We start from the raw sequence: 19,725 nt of genomic DNA, 5'->3' as shown, positions 1-19,725 counted from the left end.
TTTTCACAAAGCAGAACAATTGACTTTATTGAAAGCTTCATGGGCTTTTGGTACCAATTGAGTAGTCAGTGAATTTAACATGGTAGGTATTGAACAGGTAATATGCATGTTTTTGATTTGCTGGTGGGGGTCTTCAATTCAGCAGACTGGAATCACACCTCTTTCTCATAGGTCCTCAGCGCCACCACATCATCCATTACACATTTCTGGAAAAGAGAGCAGTACACGCTTTAGGTCATGCAATGACCACATGTCAGAACCTAGAACTCAAAAAGTAATGACACATTCAGTGCGCAGTGATGAACAAACCACCAAATCATCCTGAGTGCGTCAATTAGTAGTTCCACTTAAACTGCAGTCTGAATGAGCCAAACCACACTAACTTCCTTTAAACTGAAGGGCATTATCACGTAAGCTAAACGTGACAGGGTAGGAGTTAAAACGTCAAATATAAAAGGAACTGACAATGTTGTGCAATGAACAGAGCGTAGATAAGTTAACAGGCTTTATACAACGGTGTATAAACCCTGGATGACTGACCAGGGGCACTGTGTTGATGCCACTGTGCAGCCACCTTAGTACTCAATCATAAAATATGTTGGAATCTATAGTCATTTATTCTATAACAGACATTATGTGAGCTAAATAGTGCATTCTAAAATACTTTAAGGAAACGGATGTTACTGTCCCCACTACACCCCCCTCCAAAAAAACATTCCATTAAAATACTGTAGAATTCCATTCATTCCTATGGAGGACTGCTCCTACTGGATAGTGCCAATATGGCGGACCGGTGGCAGCAAAGCCTCGCAATGGCAATGCCAACATGCATCAGCAATCCCGGGTTTATGTAAGTCATTGCTTTTATTAGCATTCTCGATTACCAATTAATCCTTTAGTTTTAAAAAATTAAGTAGCGTGTTTCACATGACTGCAAGTGCTCATCAAGCCACGCTTCCCAGTCAAAACTTTAAATGGCATTTTGAACACGTTCGCGCGTAAAAACGGGTGCCATCCTTGCTGGTACCCCGGGAGAACGCAATTTGCAAGAGATGGATGACAACGTGTATTGCATAATGATGACAACATGCAACATTGAACAATATTGCAATATCAAGCATGGACATATTCCAAAATACGCGTATCAAAAGGGCATATTTTATGTCCAACCAAGCAGAGATGGGAAAAGCCATAGAGATTAAACCTTACCGCAATCAATTTTCCATCTTGCAACTCCCGCTCGAGCGTGGTAGTCTTGCCGTCCCAAGTCTGTTTTTGCACCAGTTTTCCGTTCTCAAAGGTCACCAGAGTCTGGAAATAGAGTAGTGTCAGGAGGGCACATGACTCCAACTTAAGTAAAAAAAGTTATATATAAATATATATATATTTTTTTTTTCTTAATTGGAAACCACACTACTGTAACAACCGGCATGTCTATGGTGTGGCTTCTGCACCCACCTTGGTTTTCCTGTCATCTGCAGTCATCTCGTCGAATTCTTCATTCAATTTAAACTTGGTCTCTGTAGTTTTGAAAGTGCTCTGGGATTTCATTGATATTACACCGTCGTCGATACTGAACTGCAAATTGGGCTTCGCCATATTCCCCATCTGCCGAGTGGCAAAGCCCACACCTATGAAACATGCGGATATTTATCTAGCCAACTTTAGTAAGGTTCTAGATCTACATGCAACATCTTTCATTAAAAACAGCTTTATTTTAAAAAGTAAGACTTTACCTATTGCCTTCATATATTCATCAAAATTCTCACTGGAAGTCATCTTCCAAGTGCCAATGAATGCCTCGACCATGTTGTAAATTTGAGCTAATCGCTACACAAACCAAGTTAACTCACAAACCCACACAGCTTCGACTAAACAATAATTACATCTGGGCCCGTTGTCATATTTGAAGCCTCCCCTAGCACGTGCTTACCCATGCAAGCCAATCAAGTGCTATATCTGGTGCTTCCATGGAAACAGAGAGAATGAGGGGCGGGGCCCTTACTCCATTATAAATAATTATAAATAATATATTCTCCTCTTTTCTACTGTGGGTATGTAATACACATTTTGTTTATTCCATTATTGCTAGCGATATTCATAAAAACATTAAATAAATACAAATATTTTTCACTTTTGTATTTATTTTAATATATACACTACCATTCAAAAGTTTGGGGTCACTTAGAAATGTCCTTGTTTTTGAAAGACAAGCACATTTTTTGTCCATTAAAATAACATCAAATTGATCAGAAATACAGTGTAGACATTGTTAACGTTGTAAATGACTATTGTAGCTGGAAACGGCTGATTTTTAATGGAATATCTACATAGGCGTACAGAGGCCCATTATCAGCAACCATCACTCCTGTGTTCCAATGGCACGTTGTGTTAGCTAATCCAAGTATATAATTTTAAAAGGCTAATTGATCATTAGTAAACCCTTTTGCAATTATGTTAGCACAGCTGAAAACTGTTGTGATGATTAAAGAAGCAATAAAACTGGCCTTCTTTAGACTAGTTGAGTGTCTGGACCATCATCATTTGAGTGTCTGAAGCATCATCAAAATGGCCAGAAATAAAGACCTTTCTTCTGAAACGCGTCAGTCTATTCTTGTTCTGAGAAATGAAGGCTATTCCATGCGAGAAATTGCCAAGAAACTGAAGATCTCGTACAACGCTGTGTACTACTCCCTTCACAGAACAGCGCAAACTGTCTCTAACCAGAATAGAAAGAGTGGGAGGCCTCGGTGCACAACTGAGCAAGAGGACAAGTACATTAGAGTGTCTAGTTTGAGAAACAGACGCCTCACAAGTCCTCAACTGGCAGCTTCATTAAATAGTACCTGCAAAACATCAGTCTCAACGTCAACAGTGAAGAGGCGACTCTGGGATGCAGGCCTTCTAGGCAGAGTTGCAAAGAAAGCAGCGTTGTACGAGATCTTCAGTTTCTTGGCAATTTCTCGCATGGAATAGCCTTCATTTCTTAGAACAAGAATACGTTTACTTTTTACATTTACGTCATTTAGCAGGCGCTCTTATCCAGAGCGACTTAACAAGTTTCAGAAGACAGGTCTTTGTTTAAACAGCGAGTAGCAGCAGTGTACAAAAAGGGAGGGAGGGGGGGTCAGTGTAAATTGTCCGGTGGCGGGCGATTTTGTTAATTGTTCAGCAGTCTTATGGCTTGGAGGTGGAAGCTGTTGAGGAGCCTTTTGGTCCTAGACTTGGCGCTCCGGTATCATGCAAGACTACAAATCCCTGCAAGCTCCTGCACGTCATCTCTAGCTGACATCTTTGCTAACAGGTATTGTGTCAATTTAAAACGTGCATTAGACAGTTCACAGAATTGTCAATTTAAGTACAATTTTCCAATTAATTCATTTATTCATTACTACATTTAGCTAACAATATATAGCTAATCCAGAGATTCTTACCTTTGCTTCGTTTCGGCAGTCTCGTCCAGATCATCATGGCATGTGTAGTTTATGATAGACACATTAGCCGCTAGTTAGCATTTCATTTTTTGGGTGGTAAATACAGGCAAATTTCTATTATTTTCTATTCTGTTTTATTCCGTTCTTTTCTATTCTATTGTAAAGCGGTGAGGTCCATTGAGCCAGCAGATGGAGCCAGTGAACACCATGTTGAACGACATTCCACGTCTTTATTTATTTTTCACAGAAAAACTCAATCTTTTCATCCAACAAAGTTTGTGTGACTGAGTAACAGATTGTAAAGAACAGGGGAGGGAAGAAAAATCTTGATGGACTTGCATGGTTACTGTTATTAACATCATTGTCCTTTATGTACGCTGAACAGTTCATGACTCCAGGTCAAATAAAATACATTTCAAAATAGCTTTTGAAGTTTTGTGATTGTATGTCCATAAATGGTAGAATATGGCTCTTTTTCATTTCCTGAAAAGTTTCAGTATTGGAGATATTATATTTTTCTTTCCGCTGGGACGCTATAAACCTTATACTAATGATTTGGCTGCAGCAAGTCTCCATCACTAGTTTTCTACTGCCACCCAATGGTCTCTAGTGGATAAATTGCATACTACCAAAGCAGGAACTAAAGGGCACATTGAGTGATTAAGTCCCAAATGGCAACCTATTCCCTACTGTACACTACTTTTGACAAGAACCCCATAAGCCCTAGTCAAAAGTGATCTACTGTTGTCTACAGGTATGTGTCATTCAGCTGTCATCTATACCTCAATCTTGGTCCCACTATAGTCTCCTGCCTAGACCAGACCATATTAGTGGGGTCAGACCAGAATATATTAGTGGGGTCAGACCAGAATATATTAGTGGGGTCAGACCAGAATATATTAGTGGGGTCAGACCAGAATATATTAGTGGGGTCAGACCAGACTATATTAGTGGGGTCAGACCAGACTATATTAGTGGGGTCAGACCAGACTATATTAGTGGGGTCAGACCATATTGGTGGGGTCAGACCAGAATATATTAGTGGGGTCAGACCATATTAGTGGGGTCAGACCAGAATATATTAGTGGGGTCAGACCAGACTACATTAGTGGGTTCAGACCAGGCCAGCCGATATGAGTGGAGTCAAGGTGCATTGATGATTTCCTCAAGGATTTCCTTTTAATCACTTACTAGGTATTCATAGAGGCAACAATGTCGCTAAAACGAAGTTAGGAGACTGTGTCTCAACCAACCCTAATCTCGTCAACCCAGAACCTTAAATCTTGCATCTGTCCACGAGATTACAACCAGTCAGCCAGCCAGCCAGCTATATTACTGTTAGCTACCACTTTGCTCATATATAAAATATATAGTACATGCAGATGTAGGATCTTAATTTGAGCCAGTTTGTTTCAGCAGGAAAATAATCCTGCAGCAACAGGAAATGTGAATTATTATGTGGATTATAATTAATGGACATTTTTGTAGGGGTTGATACCTTTTTTGTAGGGCAAATCAAGTCTGAAATTTCAATGTGGAAATTACACACTTTAGAAGTCTTTTTAAAACTCAAATACACTATAAGTTTGCATTTACTGCTGTGTAGGACAATGGTCAGCAACAGAAGAGTGATCAAATGAAGATCCTACATCTGTATGCTTCTCCTTCATTCACCTAAAACCAAGAAAGAAACTCAGTTGAAAGTGATAAATGATTTGAGTTTATTTGAAGTGATGTGGGAAGTGGACAACATACTCTAAGCCCCACAACAGTTTATAGGTAAAACACATGGATCCTTAGCATTGATCAAAAAAACATGTTTCTTGTTACAAACTCAGTTTATTGGTACAAAAATATTACAAAACATTTTTTTTTCCAACTTTGCTTTCTATATAAAGCATGTTCGACAATCCCATATAGACATAACTAAAGTGTGAGCAGATCCAGTTCATGTGTAACTCTATTTATGCTATGTTGCGGATGTCTTTGTTCTCTTTTAAAGCTGCAGGAGTTATATTTTTACAATATTATATTTGACCTACAAATACCCCAAAATCCTTCTCTTAGTGCACTCTGATAATAAACTAAATGAAATCAGTTAGTGGTCATGAAACAATAGTCAGTCCTTTCCTACCTTGGAGGCCATACCTGGGCTCACAACAACATTTAACATTAATTACTCATAAAAACATATAGGATAGAACACTATGTTATCTATGTTCCTTTATACAGCAGTACTGACCAAGGGAGGTGGCATTAGCCTACCCCATCCCCCTCATTGCCAGAGGGGAAAAACAGATGAGACAGCCAGGTACTCCTGCTGGGTTTGTGGAGTGTTGGCGGGAGGCAGATTGGCGGGAGGTGGGGATTTTAGCTGTTGCATTCCGTCCTGATCACAAGAGTTCAGAAGGCCCCGATCTCTGTTCTCCAAGGCCTGTAAGGCTGATTTCTCAGGGCTGTGGAGGAGCCTGCTGAGTTGAGGGCTGCCGGGGACACTAGGGGAAAAGTACTGAAGGAGAAGGCAGACAGGGAGGAGAGGGAGGAGAGGAGGGGTGATGGTTGGGAGAGCTTGGAGGCTGAGACTGGCAGGGCCAGCCCCAGGGGTAGATTGTCATTGGGGGGCACCCTGAGTGCCTCTGAGGGGGCCGTCACGCTGAGTCTGGAGGTCACTGAGGTATCAGTAGAACAGGGGGATGACATGGAGGAGGAGATGGAGCAGGAGGAGGGTGGGCTGCTGGTACTGTGGGGGGCTAGTGTCCGTCCCTGGGGGAGTGGTAAGAGGAGGGGGTGTTGCAGGTGGGCGGAGGGAGTCCTCAAAGCGGAGCCCCAGGCTAGTTGTCCAGGGTGTCCAGTCAATCCAGTGTGGATGTCTCTCTGAGAGGCGTAGTTGTTGAGGTGGGAGACCAGGCGTATGCGGAGTGGCTCAACACTGTTCCAGCCCTCCATGATGCTTAGGTAGCGGGCCGTCTCTGACAGACACTCCCTGAAGCCCAGGCTGCGGTAGTCCTTGGCCAGGGCATGGGCTTCAAAATACCCTACCAGGAGAGGGAGCCAGAGAGTCAGGAACAGGAAGTACAAAACGTAGGAGTATACAGAGCACTACAGAACTAGAGGAACAAAAGGACATGGAGACACTTGGTTCTTATTCTGTGTTGGAGCTTGGAGGATATGCCTAGTTCCCTGCAAATATGCAGAAGTTTTTCTAGAAGTTTCCCTATCACAACATATTTTTACAGGCTTTCATCATAAATCAAATATTTGTATTGTTTTGGTATTGACTCACCTTGTCCGCTGGCAGCATGTATCATCTTCAAATGATCCACAGTAATCTGCAAAATTTCAGCTTTTTCCAATTTTGACGATCCCTATGACAAAAGATTAGATTGTGTTACTTGTAAAATAACACAGTCCTAACCAAAGATGTAGAAAAGGCGGAAGTTGACTACTGAGATTAATATAATCTGAATCCAATAGGTTTGTATGGTATATGCAATTGTACTGCAGCCTACCTGCTTCTCAAACGCACTTGGCACAAGTCTTCTGAGATCAGTCAGGCTGTTGTTGATTCGGTCACGTCGCCGTTTCTCAATAATCTGTGGATGAGCGCGATGTATAATATGATGTTGGGGTCTCCGACAGCATATCAAGGTGATGGTGAACCTCAATAATGGCAATATTTGGTGCGTAATTACGCAAGAGAAATGTAATACTCACTCCTCTGCGTCGTTTTCTGGCTTGAGTTTGAGTGGTTTTCGGGGGTGACATCAAGTCATGCGGAGAGTCAAGGTTTCTGAAATAATCAAAGTAATTTTCATTTAATTTCAATAACATATTGGTGACGATAGGCTACTGTCACGCATAGCCTGTTTTTCAAGAGAGATACACTGTGTAGAGATGCGTAATTTAGATTAGCACACAAAAAATACACATTAGGCCTATATCAGAATGACAAATAAATTGATTTTATCATTTAAAAAAAATAAATCCTATTCTTCATAACTGAATTTTCAACATACACATTTTCGTCACCACTGTCCTTCTCCACTTCTATATTTTCATCAAATTCGCTATCAGATGAACAGCTGTAATTGTGATTTCGTCTCATTTTGCTCCAGAATCCCAAGTAGCAATATTCTGTATAGACTGTCCCTCAATGTGAACTCCGCAAATCCTGTGAAAGCGACGTGTCCGCGCAACTGTTTAAGGTCAAGCCTTGTTCTCAGGGTATTATTTTCAGACCATGTAGCTTAAAATGAGAGGGGTGGGGAATAGGCGGGCTCTGAAAGTACTAAGCCTATTAAAATGAAGCTAACGTTTGAGTGACATGTTTTGTTGTTTTCGTTCAATGAGGGCGGGGCCTCTCTGGATGCCAGTATGGGCGACACAAATATAATCCGTAGACTCCAGCGATTTCAGCGATTTCCTGGTCAAATTCTAATAGTTTGCCTAATTTCATTTTACGCAAAAATCCAAATGTTGTATTCTAATAGTTTGCCTAATTTCATTTTACGCAAACGACCAAATGTTTTATTTTATTTCATAAATTTTTTTGTACCCATATTTTACAATGTAAATTTACTGAGAACAGGTTCTCATTTACAGCAATGACCTGGAGAATAGTTACAGGGAGAGGAGGGAGGGATCAATGAGCCAATTGGAAACTTAAGAACGGGAAGCATAGCAATAGCGCACATAGAACTGATCTAACACTTAGACTTGCTTTCAACAAAAATGACATATCTATAACTCCATTTTCTATGTGAATTTGGTCAAGTAGCCCAAAAAGTTACATATTGCAGCTTTAAGACAACCCACAGAATATATTTTCAATCGCCACTCAATAAATCGTTTTAATAACCTCCTCAAGGATGCGTCCCAAATAGCACGCTATTCTCCATAAAATGTACTACTTTTGACCAGATCCCTATAGGGGTGCCATTTGGGGCTCAAACCAAGACTCCCAGGCAGCCAGCCTGTCAGTCGGTCCTCAGCCCCCCTGTTGAGCTCCCAGTCAGGGGCCACAGGAATCATTAGCCCAAGAGCTCTCGCCTTCTTCACTGGTGTGTAACAGGACTCATGGGCCATTAGGCAGAGTGTGTTGTTCATTGTATGCTGTCAGCTGTGTGGGTCAACAACAGCATTGATCGGACTGGAGGCCCCAGTGGCTCTTGTTGCTTCAGTTGCCAAGCACTTCTAGGAAGTTCCCTGTTCTGAAGAGCAACCAGGTGAATTGACTGGCTCAAGGAGCCTGAATGGCACCCCTCACCTAGGAAACATTCAGCCAGTAATTGGAGAAAGAAAATATGACACTGACAGATCTTTACCATGGGCAAAACTAGATGTTTCTCCAGAGTTGAATCAACAGTTGTCTGTCTCTGTTCTGTTCCCAGCAGCACCTTGGAGCAGGTCTCTCCCCTGTCTGTCTCTGTTCTGTTCCCAGCAGCACCTTGGAGCAGGTCTCTCCCCTGTCTGTCTCTGTTCTGATCCCAGCAGCACCTTGGAGCAGGTCTCTCCCCTGTCTGTCTCTGTTCTGTTCCCAGCAGCACCTTGGAGCAGGTCTCTCCCCTGTCTGTCTCTGTTCTGTTCCCAGCAGCACCTTGGAGCAGGTCTCTCCCCTGTCTGTCTCTGTTCGGTTCCCAGCAGCACCTTGGAGCAGGTCTCTCCCCTGTCTGTCTCTGTTCTGTTCCCAGCAGCACCTTGGAGCAGGTCTCTCCCCTGTCTGTCTCTGTTCTGTTCCCAGCAGCACCTTGGAGCAGGTCTCTCCCCTGTCTGTCTCTGTTCTGTTCCCAACAGCACCTTGGAGGAGAGCACCTGTTTCCCTGGCCTGTCCATCAGCTCAGTTGTTAACTTGTTGGCACTTGGAGTTGATTCCAAGGAACAACTGCACACACATACGCACACACGCACATGCACACACGCACACACGCACACACACACAGTCTCCCTGCTAGACAGTCTCCCTGGACAGTCTCCCTAGACAGCCTCCCCTGGACAGCCTCCCTGAACAGTCTCCCTGGACTGCCTCACTGGACAGACTCCCTAGACAGCCTCCCCTGGAAAGCCTCCCTGGACGGCCTCCCTGGACGGCCTCCCTGGACGGTCTCCCTAGACAGCCTCCCCTGGACAGCCTCCCCTGGACAGCCTCCCTGGACAGCCTCCCTGAACATTCTCCCTGGACAGCCTCCCTGGACAGCCTCCCCTGGAAAGCCTCCCCTGGAAAGCCTCCCTGGACGGCCTCCCTGGACGGTCTCCTGGACGGCCTCCCTGGACGGCCTCCCTGGACAGCCTCCCTGAACAGACTCCCTGGACAGCCTCCCTGGACAGCCTCCCTGAACAGTCTCCCTGGACTGCCTCCCTGGACAGCCTCCCTGGACAGCCTCCCCTGGAAAGCCTCCCTGGACGGCCTCCCTGGACGGTCTCCTGGACGGCCTCCCTGGACAGCCTCCCTGGACAGCCTCCCTGAACAGTCTCCCTGGACTGACTCACTGGACAGACTCCCTAGACAGCCTCCCCTGGAAAGCCTCCCTGGACGGCCTCCCTGGACGGTCTCCCTAGACAGCCTCCCCTGGACAGCCTCCCTGGACAGCCTCCCTGAACATTCTCCCTGGACTGCCTCCCTGGACAGCCTCCCTGGACAGCCTCCCCTGGACGGCCTCCCTGGACGGTCTCCTGGACGGCCTCCCTGGACGGCCTCCCTGGACAGCCTCCCTGAACAGTCTCCCTGGACAGCCTCCCTGGACAGCCTCCCTGAACAGTCTCCCTGGACTGCCTCCCTGGACAGCCTCCCTGGACAGCCTCCCCTGGAAAGCCTCCCTGGACGGCCTCCCTGGACGGTCTCCTGGACGGCCTCCCTGGACAGCCTCCCTGGACAGCCTCCCTGAACAGTCTCCCTGGACGGCCTCCCAGGACGGCCTCCCAGGACGGTCTCCCAGGACGGTCTCCCTAGACAGCCTCCCCTGGACAGCCTCCCTGGACAGCCTCCCTGAACATTCTCCCTGGACTGCCTCCCTGGACAGCCTCCCTGGACAGCCTCCCTGGACAGCCTCCCTGGACAGCCTCCCCTGGAAAGCCTCCCTGGACGGCCTCCCTGGACGGCCTCCCTGGACAGCCTCCCTGAACAGCCTCCCTGGACAGCCTCCCTGGACAGCCTCCCTGGACAGCCTCCCTGGACAGCCTCCCTGGACAGCCTCCCTGGACAGCCTCCCCTGGAAAAAGCCTCCCTGGACGGCCTCCCTGGACGGTCTCCTGGACGGCCTCCCTGGACAGCCTCCCTGTACAGCCTCCCTGAACAGTCTCCCTGGACTGCCTCCCTGGACGGCCTCCCCTGGAAGGCCTCCCTGGACGGCCTCCCTGGACGGCCTCCCTGGACGCCTCCCTGGACGGCCTCCCTGGATGGTCTCCTGGACGGTCTCCTGGACGCCTCCCTGGACGGCCTTCCTGGACTGTCTTCCTGGACGTTCTCCCTGAACGGCTTCCTGGATGGTCTCCCTGAATGGCTTCCCTGGAATGTCTCCCTGAACGGCTTCCCTGGACTGTCTTCCTGGACGGTCTCCCTGAACGGCTTCCTGGACTGTCTTCCTGGACGGTCTCCCTGAACGGCTTCCTGGACTGTCTCCCTGAACGGCTTCCCTGGACGGTCTTCCTGAACGGCTTCCCTGGACTGTCTTCCTGAACGGTCTCCCTGAACGGCTTCCCTGGACAGCCTCCCTGGACTGTCTTCCTGGACGCTCTCCCTGAACGGCTTCCCTGGACAGCCTCCCTGGACAGCCTCCCTGGACAGCCTCCCTGTGTTATTCTCTCTGTATTCCAGAATGCTTAGAGAGTTCTGACAGGCATTTGGCAGGACAGTCCACAGACCAAACATCTCAGCCAGATCAACGACAACCACTTGCTTTACCTTGACCCCAGACAGAAGCCGTACATGGCCCCTCTGTGACTTTTCCCTGAACTTCAGTGGATTTTGGAGGCGTCGCTCTAACTCTGTTTATGGAGCTGTTAGCCCTAATCAGGCTCTACGGTGGTGCTGCTTCATCTACACTAGGTATGCGTAACAAATGGCACCCTATTCCATATATATAGTGCACTACTTTTGCACTACCCTGGTCAAAAGTAGTGCACTATATACACTTTAGGGTGCCATTTGGGACACAGTGGCCAAGACTGGTGGTCAGATGGTTTCCATTACCCAGACAAACCATTCTCCTCACACTGACTACTGTCAAGGCCTTCTGTATTGGTACTGAATTATTTGTGATCATTACACACAATTATGTTACTTTCCCCAGCAAACCAATTGTTACTTTCCCCAGCAAACCAATTATGTTACTTTCTTCTGCGAAACAATTATGTTGCTTTCCCCAGCAAACCGATTGTTACTTCCCCCAGCAAACCTATTATGTTGCTTTCCTCAGCAAACCTATTATGTTACTTTCACCAGCAAACCTATTATGTTACTTTCCCCAGCAAACCAATTATGTTATTTTCCCCAGCAAACCAATTATGTTGCTTTCCCCAGCAAACCGATTGTTACTTCCCCCAGCAAACCTATTATGTTGCTTTCCTCAGCAAACCTATTATGTTACTTTCACCAGCAAACCTATTATGTTACTTTCCCCAGCAAACCAATTATGTTATTTTCCCCAGCAAACCAATTATGTTGCTTTCCCCAGCAAACCGATTGTTACTTCCCCCAGCAAACCTATTATGTTGCTTTCCCCAGCAAACCTATTATGTTACTTTCACCAGCAAACCTATTATGTTACTTTCCCCAGCAAACCAATTATGTTATTTTCCCCAGCAAACCAATTATGTTGCTTTCCCCAGCAAACCTATTATGCTACTTTCCCCAGCAAACCTATTATGTTACTTTCCCCAGCAAACCAATTATGTTATTTTCCCCAGCAAACCAATTATGTTGCTTTCCCCAGCAAACCTATTATGTTACTTTCCCCAGCAAACCTATTATGTTACTTTCCCCAGCAAACCGATTATGTTACTTTCACCAGCAAACCTATTTCAACCCTCATATCTCTTCTGGATGCTTGGATGTTTGCCCTCAATGCATTGGAACAATTATGTCTTCTGATTTGCAATAATTTGCCCTTAGTTCGTTTGCTTTGTCTTTATTTTACATGATTGTAATATTATGACCTTACTGTAAATAAATATAAATATGGCACCAGAACTATAATAATGAACTAATCCAAGAATCCCATGGACCATGAGCCTCATACTGGTTCTCAAGGCAATGTCAGGAAGTTAAAAGCTATCAGAAAGGATTTGTTAGAGAACTGGCGTGTGCCCAGCTGCCTTCTTCAGTCTTCCCTCAGGTTTCCCTTAGTGACTGTTTGTGTGTGTGTGTGTGTGTGTGTGTCTCAGTGAGTGTGTTTGTGTTTATGTGTGTGTCTCAGTAAGTGTGTGTGTGTTTATGTGTGTGTCTCAGTGAGTGCGTGTGTGTTTATGTGTGTGTCTCAGTGAGTGTGTGTGTGTTTATGTGTGTGTCTCAGTGAGTGTGTGTGTGTTTGTGTGTGTCTCAGTGAGTGTGTGTGTGTTTATGTGTGTGTCTCAGTGAGTGTGTGTGTGTTTATGTGTGTGTCTCAGTGAGTGTGTGTGTGTTTATGTGTGTGTCTCAGTGAGTGTGTGTGTGTTTATGTGTGTGTCTCAGTGAGTGTGTGTGTGTTTATGTATATGTCTCAGTGAGTGAGTGTGTGTGTGTGTTCAGGAGGTGCTGCTTCCCACAGCCCTGAGCTAATTCCATGGTAACTCAATCTCCGTGTGAGTGTTATCCCACCCGTCTACAGGCCCTCTCTGGCTGGCTGAGTGTGACACACACACACACACACACACACACACACACACACACACACACACACACACACACACACAGAGCAGGTAAGTCTCACAGGAACATCCCCAGGGTTGATTTACAGTGTCGACTGTGGGGTCTGTCGGCAGCAACGGCAGTCACAGGCCTCCTGCGTCCTGTGTGCACCATCAAGACATCTTATATTTGTCATTCAACAACTGCAAGAGAATAAGGGAGGGTATGTAAGTCGCTCTGGATAAGAGCGTCTGCTAAATGACGTTAATATGTGTGTGTGTGTGTGTGTGTGTGTGTGTGTGTGTGTGTGTGTGTGTGTGTGTGTGTGTGTGTGAGTGTTGACTGACTGTATGATAAGGATTCTTTTCTTGATCATCATTCTTAACCTACTCCCGTAAGAGAACACATTAGTAAATCAATAATTCAAAGTTCTCATTTAATGTAATAATTAGAATCCTAAATAGACAAAGACATTTAAAAAGAGAGAGTAAATAAATGCCACACAATATACCACATAGTGACTCCAGAGACTTAGACCTGGACCTGCTGCTCTATAGAGAGAGACTGGACCTGCTGCTCTATAGAGAGAGACTGGACCTGCTGCTCTATAGAGAGAGACTGGACCTGCTACTGCATATAGAGAGAGACTGGACCTGCTGCTATATATAGAGAGAGACTGGACCTGCTGCTATATAGAGAGAGAGAGACTGGACCTGCTGCTACAGAGAGAAAGAGACTGGACCTGCTGCTATATAGAGAGAGAGAGGCTGGACCTGCTGCTATAGAGAGAGAGAGGCTGGACCTGCTGCTATATATAGAGAGAGAGGCTGGACCTGCTGCTACAGAGAGAAAGAGACTGGACCTGCTGCTATATAGAGAGAGAGAGAGACTGGACCTGCTGCTATATAGAGAGAGAGAGAGACTGGACCTGCTGCTCTATAGAGAGAGACTGGACCTGCTGCTCTATAGAGAGAGACTGGACCTGCTGCTCTATAGAGAGTGACTGGACCTGCTACTGCATATAGAGAGAGACTGGACCTGCTGCTATATATAGAGAGAGACTGGACCTGCTGCTATATATAGAGAGAGACTGGACCTGCTACTATAGAGAGAGAGAGAGAGAGAGAGAGAGACTGGACCTGCTACTGTATATAGAGAGAGACTGGACCTGCTGCTATATATAGAGAGAGACTGGACCTGCTGCTATATATAGAGAGAGACTGGACCTGCTACTGTAGAGAGAGAGAGAGAGAGACTGGACCTGCTGCTTTAGAGAGAGACTGGACCTGCTGCTATATAGAGAGAGAGACTGGACCTGCTGCTTTAGAGAGAGACTGGACCTGCTGCTCTATAGAGAGAGAGGCTGGACCTGCTGATATATAGAGAGAGACTGGACCTGCTACTGTAGAGAGAGAGACTGGACCTGCTGCTATATAGAGAGAGAGGCTGGACCTGCTGCTATATAGAGAGAGACTGGACCTGCTGCTATATAGAGAGAGACTGGACCTGCTGCTATATAGAGAGAGAGACTGGACCTGCTGCTATATAGAGAGAGAGACTGGACCTGCTGCTATATAGAGAGAGACTGGACCTGCTGCTATAGAGAGAGAGAGGCTGGACCTGCTGCTATAGAGAGAGAGAGAGGCTGGACCTGCTGCTATATAGAGAGAGAGGCTGGACCTGCTGCTCTATAGAGAGAGACTGGACCTGCTGCTCTATAGAGAGAGAGACTGGACCTGCTACTGTAGAGAGAGAGAGACTGGACCTGCTGCTATATAGAGAGAGGCTGGACCTGCTGGTATATATAGAGAGAGACTGGACCTGCTGCTATATAGAGAGAGACTGGACCTGCTGCTATATAGAGAGAGACTGGACCTGCTGCTATATAGAGAGAGAGACTGGACCTGCTGCTATATATAGAGAGAGACTGGACCTGCTACTATATATATAGAGAGAGACTGGACCTGCTGCTATATAGAGAGAGAGACTGGACCTGCTGCTATATATAGAGAGAGACTGGACCTGCTACTATATATATAGAGAGAGACTGGACCTGCTGCTATATAGAGAGAGAGACTGGACCTGCTACTGTACATATAGAGAGAGAGACTGGACCTGCTGCTATATATAGAGAGAGACTGGACCTGCTGCTATATATAGAGAGAGGCTGGACCTGCTGCTATATAGAGAGAGACTGGACCTGCTACTGTATATATATATATATAGACTGGACATGCTACTATATAGAGAGAGACTAGACCTGATACTGTATAGAAAGAGACTGGACCTGCTGCTATATAGAGAGAGAGGCTGGACCTGCTGCTTTATAGAGAGAGATACTGGACCTGCTGCTATATAGAGAGAGAGACTGGACCTGCTGCTATATAGAGAGAGACTGGACCTGCTGCTATATATAGAGAGAGACTGGACCTGCTGCTCTATAGAGAGAGACTGGACCTGCTGCTCTATAGAGAGAGAGACTGGACCTGCTACTCTATAGAGAGAGAGACTGGACCTGCTACTGTAGAGAGAGAGAGACTGGACCTGCTGCTATATAGAGAGAGGCTGGACCTGCTGCTATATATAGAGAGAGACTGGACCTGCTGCTATATAGAGAGAGACTGGACCTGCTGCTATATAGAGAGAGACTGGACCTGCTGCTATATAGAGAGAGAGACTGGACCTGCTGCTATATATAGAGAGAGACTGGACCTGCTGCTATATAGAGAGAGAGACTGGAACTGCTGCTATATAGAGAGAGAGACTGGAACTGCTGCTATATATAGAGAGAGACTGGACCTGCTACTATATATATAGAGAGAGACTGGACCTGCTGCTATATAGAGAGAGAGACTGGACCTTCTACTGTACATATAGAGAGAGACTGGACCTGCTGCTATATATAGAGAGAGACTGGACCTGCTGCTATATATAGAGAGAGGCTGGACCTGCTGCTATATAGAGAGAGACTGGACCTGCTACTGTATATATATATATATATATATAGACTGGACGTGCTACTATATAGAGAGAGACTAGACCTGATACTGTATAGAAAGAGACTGGACCTGCTGCTATATAGAGAGAGAGGCTGGACCTGCTGCTATATAGAGAGAGAGACTGGACCTGCTGCTATATAGAGAGAGAGACTGGACCTGCTGCTATATAGAGAGAGACTGGACCTGCTGCTATATATAGAGAGAGAGACTGGACCTGCTGCTATATAGAGAGAGAGACTGGACCTGCTGCTATATAGAGAGAGACTGGACCTGCTACTATATATATATAGACTGGACCTGTTACTGTAGAGAGAGAGACTGGACCTGCTACTATATATATAAAGACTGGACCTGTTACTGCAGAGAGAGACTGGACCTGTTACTGTAGAGAGAGAGAGACTGGACCTGCTACATGTGGGGGCTCAGCTCAGCTTTAAATTGCAGACTTGAATTTGGACTTGAATTTAGATGTAGCCAAAATTTTAATGATCTTTTCTGTATTTTCATTATTACTGGAAAGTGGCCCAATTCTGCCCTACATGCATTAGTTGGTGTATTTCTCTAGACTTGTAGGATTTTCCGACAGAATTCTGCATGTAGAGCTTCAATTTGATGTTTGACCCACATTTTAAAGTTCAGTTTATTGAGTGGCCCCCAAACCTCTCTTCCATAAAAAGAGCTATTGGTAGGATTACATCGTCAAATATTTTGGTCCAAATTCTAATTGGGATGTTGATTTTGAATAATTTCCTTTTTATTGCATACAATGCTCTGCGGGCTTTTTCTTTGAGTGCATTCACTGCCATATTAAAGTTTCCCGATGCAGATATGGTCAGACCAAGGTAGGTGTAATTTTTAGTGTGTTCAATTATGGTGTTGTTTAGGGTGAATTTATATTTGTGTTTCTGACATCTGTATTTTTTGGGTAAAATCGTGATTTTAGTTTTTGGGAAATTTACAGCCAGGGCCCAATTATGGCAATATTGCTCTAGAATATTAATGTTCTGTTGAAGACCTTCTTTGGTTGGTGATAGAAGTAGCAAGTCATCAGCATATAGCAGGTATTTCACTTCTGTGTCAAATAGTGTGAGTCCTGGGGCTGGAGAATGGTCCAACATGTCTGCTAATTCATTGATATAAACGTTGAAAAGATTTGGACTCAAACTGCAGCCTTGTCTCACACCTCAACGTTGTGAAAATAATTCTGTTCTTTGGTTTTTGATTTTTATTGCACTCTTGTTTTCTGTGTACATACATTTTATTAAGTCATACACCATACCACCAAGCCCACTTTGGAGAATTTTGTATAATAGCCCTTCGTGCCAAATAGAATCAAATGCTTTTTTAAAGTCAATAAAGCAAGCAAAATGTTGCCCTCTTTTTTTGGTGGACGTGTTTATTAATTTGTGTGTGTAAGGTGTATATATGGGCAGTAGTGCATTGGTTAGGGAGAAAGCCAATTTGACATTTACTTATTAAGTTTTTTCCTTGAAAAAAGGTTTGAATTCTTGAATTCAAAATGCTACAGAAAACCTTTCCCAAGTTACTGTTTACGCAAATTCCCCTATAATTATTGGGGTCTGATTTGTCTCCACTTTTGTGGATAGGGGAGATGAGCCCCTGGTTCCAGACATCAGGGAAGCAGCCAGAAGTTAAAACCATGTTGAACAATTTAAGCACAGGATTTTGCAACTCAGGTGTGCTGTTTTTCAGCATTTCATTTCTGATGTTGTCTAGACCACAAGCCTTCTTTGATTTAATAGATTTGGTAATCTAATGGATTTTGGTTGTTTTTAATGACTGATTCAAGGATGTTACATTTTTCTTTAATTTCTAATTGGTTCTGTTGTAAGTCTTTTTGTGGGATGTTTTTGTATAGATTATCAAAATAAGTTTTCCGAATTCCCTCATCTTGTATGGCTAATTCTTGTGGCTTTGCATTTACATTTACTTCATTTAGCAGACGCTCTTATCCAGAGCGACTTACAAATTGGTGCATTCACCTTATGATATCCAGTGGAACAACCACTTTACAATTTTGGGGGGGGGGGTTAGAAGGATTACTTTATCCTATCCCAGGTATTCCTTAAAGAGGTGGGGTTTCAGGTGTCTCCGGAAGGTGGTGATTGACTCCGCTGTCCTGACATCGTGAGGGAGCTTGTTCCACCATTGTGGTGCCAGAGCAGCAAACAGTTTTGACTGGGCTGAGCGGGAACTGTGCTTCCGCAGAGGTATGGGGGCCAGCAGGCCAGAGGTGGATGAACGCAGTGCCCTTCTTTGGGTGTAGGGACTGATCAGAGCCTGAAGGTATGGAGGTGCCGTTCCCCTCACAGCTCCGTAGGCAAGCACCATGGTCTTGTAGCAGATGATAGCTTCAACTGGAAGCCAGTGGAGAGAGCGGAGGAGCGGGGTGACGTGAGAGAACTTTGGAAGGTTGAACACCGGATGGGCTGCGGCGTTCTGGATGAGTTGTAGGGGTTTAATGGCGCAGGCAGGGAGCCCCGCCAACAGCGAGTTGCAGTAATCCAGACGGGAGATGACAAGTGCCTGGATTAGGACCTGCGCCGCTTCCTGTGTGAGGCAGGGTCGTACTCTGCGAATGTTGTAGAGCATGAACCTACAGGATCGGGTCACCGCCTTGATGTTAGCGGAGAACGACAGGGTGTTGTCCAGGGTCACGCCAAGGCTCTTAGCACTCTGGGAGGAGGACACAATGGAGTTGTCAACCGTGATGGCGAGATCATGGAACGGGCAGTCCTTCCCCGGGAGGAAGAGCAGCTCCGTCTTGCCGAGGTTTTGTTTGTTGTGCTTAAATTGTTCCACATGTCCCAGAACTGATTTTGGTCAATTGCGTTTTCAATTTCATCAAGTGTCTTGTTGGTATAATTCAATTGCTTGCGTTTCAGTGTTTGTTTATACTGTTTTTGAGTTTCAAAGTATTCATATCGTAGCTCTGGGTTCTTTTGCTGCTTAAGTTTTTCGTTTTACATTTGTCTTAGGTGTTTTCTAATTGTTTTACATTCATTATCAAACCATTTGTCAGAAACATTTTGTTTTTTGTTTCTGATGCATTTCTTTGGTTTTCTCAAATTTGCTTCGATGCTGCTTTTTGGAATATGCAGTTGATGTTTTGAGTAGCCGAATTGACACCATCTTTATTGTTTTGGTATTGTGAGTTATTGAAAAACTGTATAGAGTTCATCATTTCATTTGAGTTCAATGTTTCAATGAATCTCTCTGCACTGTTTGGAGCCCATCTGTACGATGGGTTTATGTTGTAGAGTTTATTGGGCTGTTTTTTTGAATGAGTATTGCCGGTTAATTTCTTCAGAAACACGTTGATCTGACTGTGATCTGACAATGGTGTCTGTGGTCTGACAGTGAATGCACTAATGGAGGAGGGGTCAATGTCAGTGATGGCATAATCGACTACACTTGTCCCAAGAGCTGAGCAGTAAGTAAACTGACCTAA

The 19,725-nt window shown here is 45.1% G+C and overlaps 2 protein-coding genes across 2 annotated transcripts; both read right to left on the bottom strand.

Annotated features, from left to right (window-relative positions):
* Window positions 1–1,898, bottom strand: LOC115187684 (fatty acid-binding protein, adipocyte-like). The gene is made up of 4 exons (XM_029746679.1): window positions 1,737–1,898; window positions 1,459–1,631; window positions 1,210–1,311; window positions 1–206 (listed from the first exon to the last, which is right to left on the bottom strand). The coding sequence occupies exons 1-4, from the start codon at window positions 1,807–1,809 to the stop codon at window positions 153–155; spliced, it is 402 nt and encodes a 133-aa protein (XP_029602539.1). The 5' UTR covers window positions 1,810–1,898; the 3' UTR covers window positions 1–152.
* Window positions 1,899–5,253: 3,355 nt separating this feature from the next.
* Window positions 5,254–7,670, bottom strand: LOC115187678 (hairy/enhancer-of-split related with YRPW motif protein 1-like). Its single transcript, XM_029746671.1, has 5 exons — window positions 7,451–7,670; window positions 7,149–7,224; window positions 6,944–7,027; window positions 6,718–6,799; window positions 5,254–6,469 (listed from the first exon to the last, which is right to left on the bottom strand). Exons 1-5 carry the CDS (start codon window positions 7,537–7,539, stop codon window positions 5,838–5,840), a joined length of 963 nt encoding a protein of 320 aa, XP_029602531.1. The 5' UTR covers window positions 7,540–7,670; the 3' UTR covers window positions 5,254–5,837.
* Between the last annotated feature and the right edge of the window lie 12,055 nt (window positions 7,671–19,725).

The sequence above is a fragment of the Salmo trutta genome, unplaced genomic scaffold (assembly GCF_901001165.1).
Source record: "Salmo trutta unplaced genomic scaffold, fSalTru1.1, whole genome shotgun sequence".
In the NCBI taxonomy this organism is placed as follows: domain Eukaryota; kingdom Metazoa; phylum Chordata; class Actinopteri; order Salmoniformes; family Salmonidae; genus Salmo; species Salmo trutta.
Note: the sequence above shows the minus strand (reverse complement) of the source record. Positions and strands in the feature narration are given on the sequence as shown.

Coding starts and splice junctions, on each gene's coding strand:
- LOC115187684 (XM_029746679.1), bottom strand. CDS start 1,809: ATGGTCGAGGCATTCATTGGCACTTGGAAGATGACTTCCAGTGAGAAT. Junction 1,632..1,736: donor TGAATATATGAAGGCAATAG/GTAAAGTCTTAC, acceptor CATGTTTCATAG/GTGTGGGCTTTGCCACTCGG. Junction 207..1,209: donor AAGATGGAAAATTGATTGCG/GTAAGGTTTAAT, acceptor TCTCTTTTCCAG/AAATGTGTAATGGATGATGT.
- LOC115187678 (XM_029746671.1), bottom strand. CDS start 7,539: ATGAGACGAAATCACAATTACAGCTGTTCATCTGATAGCGAATTTGAT. Junction 7,225..7,450: donor GACAGTGGTGACGAAAATGT/GTATGTTGAAAA, acceptor TGATTATTTCAG/AAACCTTGACTCTCCGCATG. Junction 6,800..6,943: donor CAAGTGCGTTTGAGAAGCAG/GTAGGCTGCAGT, acceptor CTTTTGTCATAG/GGATCGTCAAAATTGGAAAA.